At 38.6% G+C, this 10,223-nt stretch overlaps 1 protein-coding gene across 2 annotated transcripts; it reads left to right on the top strand.

Moving 5' to 3' along the window:
• Nucleotides 1-4,291: 4,291 nt before the first annotated feature.
• On the top strand, nt 4,292-8,806 carry LOC146953799 (uncharacterized). Of its 2 annotated transcripts, none has more exons than XM_085711757.1 (5): nt 4,292-4,969; nt 5,814-6,076; nt 6,448-6,585; nt 7,196-7,435; nt 8,433-8,806. In XM_085711757.1, exons 1-5 carry the CDS (start codon nt 4,372-4,374, stop codon nt 8,544-8,546), a joined length of 1,353 nt encoding a protein of 450 aa, XP_085567883.1. In that variant the 5' UTR covers nt 4,292-4,371; the 3' UTR covers nt 8,547-8,806. The 2 variants fall into 2 exon arrangements, with proteins under 2 accessions (XP_085567883.1, XP_085567879.1); XM_085711753.1 differs by having other exon boundaries at nt 7,187-7,435.
• Nucleotides 8,807-10,223: the final 1,417 nt, after the last annotated feature.

The following is a 10,223-nucleotide window of genomic DNA, read 5'->3' as shown; positions in this document are numbered from 1 at the left end:
TTTCCAGAAGTGTCTTCATTTCCCGCTTTGTCTTTCCCTTCGTGGGTTGTGCAGCTTTCATAAGGTATTCCTCTCCCCCCATTATTTGTTTATTTCGTCTTTTCTTCTAGTTTTGCTTTGGGGCTTGACAGTGGGAAATGAGTGATCGTTTCATTAGTCCTGAATACTTTGTGGATTCGCTGGTTGATGATCGTCCTGTCCCAGTCGATGGTGAGGAAGAAGTTACGAGGGTAGGTACCAGTTTTACTTTCCCTTCCAATACTTTAGAAAATCCCGCTGTAGTTACTGACTTCGAAGGGGATGAATTGTATCGTGAGATGCGGGCGTCTCTTGTCAGTCATCTGAGGCGTCTCCCCTATCATAGAGAGATCATGTGGTGGTTGGAGGAGTGTTCTAAGGCTCGTGCTCACGGTTTCCCTTATCTGTTCAGGAAGGGTAACCCCTTGCCAATGGATGGCCATGGTAGGAGCCTTAGTTCCGATTCCGATTATAGTTGGGTGGATGGTGAGGTCACTGAAATTGTCTCTTACTATCAGTCGGTTGACCAGTTGAATGAAATTTCTTGGAGACTTCCTGGGTCTTGGGCCTTGGCAGGTCCAAAGGGGGCGAAAAGGGCGCGCAACCGCTTCTGTGGTTGTGGTTTTGTCATTTACAACATTCTGAATGGGGAACTGGATGCTTCCGCTCCCTTTAACAGTTTTGAGCTGAGAGTACTTCGTCATTTGAAGGCGGCACCTTCCCATCTTCACCCTCTTTCTTGGGCTCTTGTGAAATTTTATCAATTTTGGTGGGAGTATAAACGTCGGCGGCCCAATTTTCTTCTCTTTTTTACTCTCTTTAGAGTTCACCGCAATAGTGATGCAGTTGCTCATAGTTGGGTTGAACTTTACCTGTGGGTCAAATTCTTTGAGGACTACGCGGATCCTCTTGAGAATCGGAAGCACAAGTATTTGCTGGTCTGTCCTGTGAGTCGACGAGCACACGAGAGTATCTTCCGTGTTCCTTTGGTCTATCCAGACGAGGTTGAATCGGATGGTCCGGACCCGGGGGCCGTTCCCTCTGGAGATGTGGTGCATAAGCCCCTTTTCCCAAATTTTTGAACTAGAGATCATTTTAATAAGTCGTCCGTCGATTATTCTTTCGCAGAGGGGGACCTTACTCATTTCGGTCGGTGGTTGAAATCCTCCCTTGAGACAATGTTAGCTAGCCATGTGGGGTATTTGATCTTACTGATGAAGCGAGCATCTTTCAACTTCTTTACTTCTTCATTCATTGCTTTCCTCCTTATTTGCCCAATTTTTTTCGTTTTCTATGATCCGCTGGATTTATCTCTGGATTTACGGCAAGGTGGTTGAACAAAACGCTCGGGTCAATCCCTGACTTGTCTGAGGGCTGCCATGCGAAAAGATCTAGGTTTTTTCTCAACAAGTTTATCACGACCTCCTATTCAATCGAGTCCAAGGAGGTTCCTGTCTTGGTAGTTTGATGGGGTTGAGATCCTATGTGGATCTCTTTTAGGTCTTCAGTGGGTTCTAGACGTTCTTGTTGGTACCCCTCTCTGGGGTCCATGTCTATCATGTTGACACTATGAGGTTTACTATCATTTACTTTTTCCTTTCCTTTTTGTAGTCTTAGGCTGTTGTGGTAACATTCCCTGGCAATTTTTTGGTCCCTCCGAAACATTCATGTATGTTCGTTGTCCAGTGGGTATTTCATTATCAAGAATTTGATGGATAGAAAGGCACCTAAGAGATTGAAGGTTAGGCGACCTATGATGATATTGTAAGAGTTAAGGGAGTTCACAACAGGTATTTTACTCAAATTGCCTTAGCATGCTCGCCTACTCCAAAAGTGGTTGTAAAGTAATGTAGCCTCGCACATGAACATGTTCCCAGTGAATCCCGATAAGGTCCCTTTAAAAGGTTGTAGCTGCTCTGGATCTAGTCCCGTTTTTTCAAAGGCATTATAATAGAGTATATTGGCAGAACTACCTGGGCCTGTTAGGACTCTCTTGACATCCCAATTAAATATTTGAAGGGTAACAACCATTGGGTCATCGTGGGGGACGACGCCCTCGTAATTTTTTTGCTGAAAAGGTAATTTTGGGCTCCCGCCCCAACGTTTGGTTGACTCTATCGTCGATAAGCATAACTTGCCTTTTTCGAGAAGAACTCGACTCCCCGCCCCATATGAAGCCGCCTGGAATGGTTTTAAGAGTGTGTCTTTATTTGTGATCCTTGTTGTGGTCGTCCTTTCTATCCTTTTTGGGTTCCTCTGGGAGCCTTCTTTCCTCGCTATGGTTTACTTTTACGTAGCCTCAAAGCTTTCCATCTTGTATTAAATTCTTGATCTCCCTCTTTATATGTATGCAATCGTCGGTAGTGTGGCCTTTTATTCTGTGGTATTTGCACCAAGCGTTCTGGTCGAGCCCCATACAATTGAAACGAGGTTCTAGGGGATTTGAGATCAACTTGGAGTGAAAAACTTCCTTGTATATTTGCTCGGGCCGTGTGTTTAATGGGGTAAAGTTGTCCACACCGTAAGGTATTCTGTCCTGACTTTTGAAGGTTCCTTTGTCTCTTGTGGGTGGCGGATAATAATTTCTTCTGTTTGAGTTGGTGTTGCCTCTCTCTTTGGTGTCTCCAGCCTTCTTCTTTGCATTGCTTTCTTCTCCCTTGATATAACATTCGTCCCTTACCATGATTTACTTCGTTGAGTCTACAGGTTTCTGTGCTAGTGATTCATTAAATTGCCCAGCTCGTAGTCCATTCTGAATAGCCCCAACGAATAATTATTGGTTATGGTTAACTACCTTGATGGTGACATCATTATATCTGGCGAAGTAGTCTCGTAGAGTCTCGTTTGGTCCCTAGCAGACGTTGAAAAGGCTAGTGGGGGAGACATTACGATGTCTGCTAGCGGAGAATTGGTGGATGAGTTTCCTCGCCATGTCTTGGTATTCAATGATGGAGACGCGTGACAGGTTCATATACCAACGCAGGGCGACGTCGCGAAAGGTTCCCGCCAGCAGTTTGCACTTGAGGTAATCAGTGGCTCCGACTACCGCCATGGGGGTGTTGAATGTAGTGACGTGCTCCACTGGGTCGCCCTTGCTGTCGAAAGAGGTGAGGGAGGGCGGTTTGAAATTCTGTGGGACTGGTTCGTTCCAGATTTCTACTGAAAGGGGCTGAGGATATGCATCGTCCAGGTCGCCCTGTTGTGCTTCTTCTTGCTCATGATGTTGCTGCTGGATAGTCTCCATAGAAGCTTGAATGGCTTCGTTCCTCTCTTGCAGATGTGCAATCTGAATTTTCATTGCCTTGACGACGTCGTGATCAGATGAGTCAGTCATCGTTGCAATGGAAGAGTGATAAGGAGTTTCTAGATCGCGATGAGGGTTGCGATATAGAGGTTGTGATTTGTTGTTCACTAAATCATGATTAAGGTTACAATTTAAAGATTGCAGCTTTGTTTTCTAAATCGGGATTACCATTCAGAGGTCTGGCTTAAGTTAGTTTTACCGAGGCCCCACGGTGGGCGCCAACTGTACTTGCTGTGAGTACAATATCTAAAACTAGGTTTAGTTTGTTTTCGTCATGCCTTGAGAACGCTCTTAAGAAGGGTGGTTATAGCCCTTCGTGGGCTTGTTTTCCCGTGACTTAAGCCCCAAACAACTTGGGCCTTAAGTCATTTTACAGTGCTCTAGATGCTTCTAGAAGCCTGTTGAGGCGGCGCCCTGGAGGAACGCGGATAGGCTTCATGAGCCCTTCTAGAGGGCGCCTAAGCCTTTATGGAGGGCATTTGTGCCATTATGAATAGATTGACGGTCCAGGGCTCCACAAAATCCTCAACGAGGAAAAACCAACACAATACCTACACAAATAGTCAAGGAAAACTATAAAATATACGATACGTCCTTTCAGTTATTAGATAGTCTTTACTATAAATTCCTACTCTATACAATAAAAAACCACAATTAATGAAACACATGTTCTTTTTATCCCTTTATCATCTTGCATTTATCTTATATTTACATCCATTTTTTAATCTCATAAGTAAAAAAACTCAATCCAAAATCATCGTCCAACGAAACCACCATGAAAAAGCGTTTAAGAATCACAATTGAGGATATCAACCAATGTCCCATTTAAAAACTTTGTTTCATCATCTATCGGCTCTATCTCAATTGATAAAAATGTCAAAATTACTATTCCCGACAACATGATCGGGTTCCAACCTCATCTGCTGTCCTTTCATCTATTTAAAACAAAATAGAACACATTGTTTCATCAACAAAAGTCATACACACCTTTTTAAGATTGTTCTTTTCATTAGGAACGACCAACCAGTGACCACCACCATCTTTAGACGATGAAGTTGAACCGTGGAAGCATCTTCCTTATAACTTTTCTACTATCAACATTAACATCTCTTCAATCTTCATCATCATCATCATCATCTTCAGAAGAATCAAACATCATTTCCCGTTTCCAACAATACCTACAAATCAAAACCAACCATCCAACCCCAAACTACACTCACTCCTCCGAATTTCTAATATCACAATCAAAATCACTCTCACTCGAATCCCAAACAATCGAATTGGTACCTGGAAAACCCATCATCATTCTCAAATGGGCCGGTACAAGCCCGGAGCTACCTTCAATCATGCTTTACTCTCACACTGATGTTGTCCCCGCTGAACATGATAAGTGGGTCCATGATCCTTTCAAGGCCCATGTGGATGATGAAGGAAGGATTTATGCAAGAGGGTCACAGGATATGAAGTGTGTTAGTATGCAGTATCTTGAAGCTGTTAGGATTCTTAAAAGTTGGGATTTTCAGCCTAAGAGGACTGTTTATTTGGTTTTTGCTCCTGATGAGGAGATTGGTGGTCATGATGGTGCTGAAAAGTTTTCGCTTTCGAAGGATTTTCAGGACTTGAATGTTGGTATAGTGCTTGATGAAGGTAACAAAACAAAAGGGTTCTAATTTTTGAACTATATTAAGTGTTGTTGATCTATTCAGTGTTATCATAAACACAAAGTCGAAGATAATTCATTAGAAGTGATGAACACAATATTAATTAGAAAGGATAGTTGAAAAAAAGTAATTAATATTACATTGAAAACTGAAAAGAAACTCCTTACGTGACAATCCAATTAGTTCTGTGTGTCGCCACAGATTTAGATATTTGAGTTGCAAAATTCTTAGAAAACTGATTTGGATAGGTTTTAGGTATTTGAAAGGAAAGTTTAGTGAATACAAGTTATGCAAGACTAACAGTGTGTTTGGAAATGTAGTGACCGTGTGCTACCATGTGTTTAGCACACAATTGGTAGAAACTCCAAAGCGTAGCTTTTGATTAGCTGCATAGTGCTGCGGTGACTTGAAGATTTCCAAATGCGTGCTACAAGTGTTTGGTTTTACATTGGAAATCATTAGAATTGATCCTTTCTTGAGACAAATGTGATTTAGCAGAAATACTCTTTAATTTCTGTTAGGCAAACTTGATTTCGGTTCCAAACCTTGGTTTGACTATAACTGAAAAATAGTTTTTCTGTAATGTTAAATAAATTTACCCTTGGTTTAGCATCTAACTTGCATTTAGTTTGAAATCTTCCAAATATGAATTGCTGTTCTTTGAACTCTTTTTCTATTAATAAAATCAATTTCGTGCAAAATAACTTTTATTGAAAGCTCACCAAAACACACTAATTTGTTGATGATGTACCTAACTTTGGAACATTGACTTGAAATTTTACTCCTTTATTAAACTCATTCCAATTTTTTATTCACTTACAAACTAACAGGACTGGCTTCTCCGGATGAGCATTACAGGGCGTTCTATGCAGAGAGGAGCCCGTGGTGGCTGGTGATCAAGGCCGTTGGGGCTCCTGGACATGGCTCCAAGCTTTATGACAACTCTGCTATGGAGAATCTCTTGAAGAGTATTGAAAGCATCCGAAGGTTTCGCGCCTCACAGTTTGACTTGATCAAGGCCGGCTTGAAGGCTGAAGGGGATGTTGTTTCTATTAACATGGCCTTTTTGAAGGCTGGAACTCCATCTCCAACTGTAAGTCAAACGACTCCAATACTCCATCAAATTCATCAAACATGTCCTGTATAATGTAAAGCTTAAATTATAGTTCTGCGCGGTTATGTCACAATCTTCGATATTGCAGCAATTTCTAACTTTAAGTAACATATAAGATTGATTGTTCCATGAGTAGAATATAATCGAAAACATGTTCTTGCTTAACATCATTTTTTCCTCTTATCATATCAATGTTCTGTTATACATTTGAGTGGAGTCTGCCAATAATGCCATGCTTACCTTTGAAATGATACATTTCACATGTTTGTGCTCGCGCGCTAAGAAATTTCAGCAATTTTTACTGTTGAATTCCCCACTAATGATTCTATCTTTCTTTTGCTGTGCACCAGGGTTTTGTCATGAATTTGCAGCCATCGGAAGCAGAAGCTGGATTTGATATTAGAGTGCCACCAACCGCTGATGCAGAATCATTAGAGAGGCGAATTGCTGAAGAGTGGGCACCTAGTTGCCGCAATATGTCTTTCAGGGTAATTAACTAAATGTCCATTATGCTTTATATTTATCATCCATGTCTTGTAAATACACAATAATCTCAGCTAATAGGTTACTGCTTTGTCTTTCACTTCTATAGAAATTTGTAGCCATAGGAAATATTTCTATCATTAAGCTTGAAACTTTCCTATTTTTTTTTTTTTTAAGATTTAACATCTGTATATTACAACATTTCATATCATGGCCTTCATGTTCTCTACAATTTTTCATCTTTTCTATGTGAAAAGGCTAATGTTATGGTTGATGCATTTGGGTGTTTATGTATAGAACATTGAAAACAACTGAAAAACAGGGCTGAAATAGATGTAACTGTACATATGTGAATGTTGATGTATTTGCATAACATGTTCCGATGACTGTAATTGTGCAACTGTTTGTTTGTTGACATTTTTTAAATTATTATGGAGAAAGCAAGAGGTAGTAGATAATGAAAATGATGGTATCAAATTTTATCACTGTTTCACCTACAATCGCTTTCTCTCAAAATTTGATAGATAACACTGTTAATTATTTATGTGTTTCCATTTTTTGAGAACAAATTACCTCTTATTAGATTCTTCCTCTAATATATTTTAGCTCGGGCAGTTTAAACAGAAGCTGTCAGTGCTTGATGCGTCTGGGAAACCAGTCATCACCAAAACTGACAGTTCCAATCCCTGGTGGGCATTGTTAGAAAATGCCGTCCAAGAGGCTGGTGGGAAACTTGGTAAGCCGGAGATCTTTCCTGCTTCCACAGATGCACGCTATTTCCGCCGTGTTGGATTGCCAGCTATTGGATTCTCACCTATGGCAAACACTCCTATTCTACTCCATGATCACAATGAGGTGACTTTTACAATATATCGCGTGCCTAATTGATGCTAGTATGCTTATCATAAGTCATGTCATTGTCTGTAGGATTATACTTTTGATTTTTTATTTAGAACCAGAAAGTGAGTCTTGCACTATGTCCTAGTTAATATAAGGCTTTCATGAAGATGAGTTGCATTAGCTATGTCATGCCTAAAACAGTGTATCCCTGTACAGAAAATATTCAGGTTGATTCTTTCCTTTATTTTGTTTCCATGTTGACATGTTTCTTAATACTTCATAGAATTTGGCCCAACCCTACGAAACTGATTTGTAAGGTGAATGATGTCTCCCACTTATGAACACATTTTCATGGCATTTCACATCGAATGTTAAACTCTCAATACACACACACCCTTCACGACTAGGATTGAACATCTTGAGTTGAGTGTGGCCTAGCAACAGATGGCCCAACAGGGATAGACTGTGTTGTCATCTTAGAATTTGAGTTAAGTCTAACTCTACTCCACAAAACCGGCTTGTATGGTAATGGATGCCTCCCTCTTATAAATACTTTTTCATGTCATATAGTAATATCTAGTGTGAGACTCTTAACAAAACTAATCCAATTGTTGCATATTCGGCTTTAGTTAGTCTCTTTTGCTATGGCTTATTTGCCACATCAGAGATAAGTTTTTTTGTAAATGAAAGTGTTCACCATAAACATGCATCACAAGAGTCAATGAATATGCAACCACCTCAACTTTGTGTTCTGTAAAATGCAGTAGATTTGTTTGAGTTGGGTTGTATCCTAACCGAAAAGGTTGTGCCAGAACATTGTGGTTACACAATAATAAAAGTATGCACCTTATGTTCTTTTTGGTTGTATCCTAATGTCATGCACCTCACTATACTCGCATAAAAGTATGCACCTTATGTTCTTTTTGGTTGTATCCTAATGTCATGCACCTCACTATACTCGCATTTAGTTTAGAGTTCAACTTTGACTTATGTGTTACTTCTTCACATGCAGTATCTTCACAAAGATGAATACTTGAAAGGGATCAAAGTATATGAGTCAATTATTAAAGCATATGCATCCTTCGATGAGCGTGTAAGAGATGGAACGTCGAAAGATGAGTTATGAGCAAGTGGTGTGGCACCTCCCTATTTCTTAATGCCTACATCTGGCTTTGTCTCAGATGTAACATGATTTGAAGTGACTCAATTTTAATTTTTGGAATGCAACAAAAAAGAGCATACCGGATTTGTAAAATAAAGTGGAAATAAACCCTTTGGTTTTACGTTGGCCTAGCAACTTAGCTTTGTGTGAATGTTTTCACAACTAAATTTTCTGTGTATAATTTTGTAATGGAAAACCACTCTTTTATGTTTGATTGTGTTAAATAGGTTAGCTTGCTTCTAAATAGTACCATACAGGAATTAATCAAAATCTTACAACCTGGGACAAAAAAATTGTTTAATCAAGCTGAACAGATTGGAATTTTTTTATCATATGAATGATAACTATAATTGCAACACTTTGCATACATAAATTCGTATTATATAATATTATCCTGAGTTTTTTCTCGTCATTTTTACATAATTCCTGAAATTTCAATTTTTCTCTGTGTTTCATTATGTGTGTATATGATATATCAACTAGTCTTATGTATGTCAGGTACAAGTCATAATAGGAAACAATGCCCAACCATTGATGATGACTCTACCCAACATTTGTAATAATTATATATTTTTAAGGAAAATGCTACTTCTCAAGAAAAATAGCTTCAAGAATTTTTCAAGAAATAGTTGGCAAATTTTAATTGGATGATTTATTTGTCCACTTCCTATTTTTCAGCCACACCTCCTTGAATTGTGGCAAATAGTGCATTGTGATTGACTATTCTTTATTCTTGAAGAATTCTTGATGTTATTTTTCTAGAGATATAACATTGCTCTATTTTTAATAAGAAATTAGTTATTTTTCCCTTCATTTATCACTTGAATAACATCACACTTAAAATAATCCCTTAATACTTGCAATAATTCTTTTATATAGGGACTGAAATGACAATAAGTAAGTATTTATGAGGACTGATATGACAATAAGTAAGTATATTCTTTTTTTTTTGTCAGAATAAGTAAGTATATTGAAGGACGAATATGACAATATTAATGAAGCATTTTAATACCAGAGACTATTTTGACCAACGGAGTGCACAATCAGAGACTATTTTAAAATTTCGATACATTGAAATATTATTGTAACTACCCGTTACACATTAATGAAGAACCAAAATGACTATTGCACTGTATTTTAAATTATGAGTTTATGTTTAAATATTTAATAGAGATGACATATTTTAATGGTATGAGTAGAGGATCTTTCATTTGTAAGAAATGTGATAATTTGTTTTTTTAGTTGTAGAATATATTTTTTTCCCTTAAAAACATCCATATATTTTGTTTAGTAGGTAAGACCTAGTTTATATTTTGTTTAGAATTTTTTTTTTCCCTTCAAAACATCCATATCTTAATTTTTTAAATGAAGTACAGCTCTGCCCTCAAACCCTAGATAAAACCTAAGCAAGCTCCACAATTTTAACCTGCCCACAACCCTGGCGGGAAAACCCTAGGACTTCTGTTAGGAAAATGACTGCATTACCCTTAAGTTTAAAAGATGTTAAGTGCAATACAGCAGGAGGCAAGTTGGCTAATTCAAAAAACCAATTCCATCTGACACGTTAACTAGGCCTAGGCTTCATGATGACTATTGCATGTGGGTGAATTTGCTCTGTCATCAACCACCTCTCTCAAAAAA

This window comes from Medicago sativa, chromosome 1 (genome assembly GCF_051527215.1).
Source record: "Medicago sativa cultivar Bolivia chromosome 1, Bolivia_mono, whole genome shotgun sequence".
Lineage (NCBI taxonomy): Eukaryota > Viridiplantae > Streptophyta > Magnoliopsida > Fabales > Fabaceae > Medicago > Medicago sativa.
Note: the sequence above shows the minus strand (reverse complement) of the source record. Positions and strands in the feature narration are given on the sequence as shown.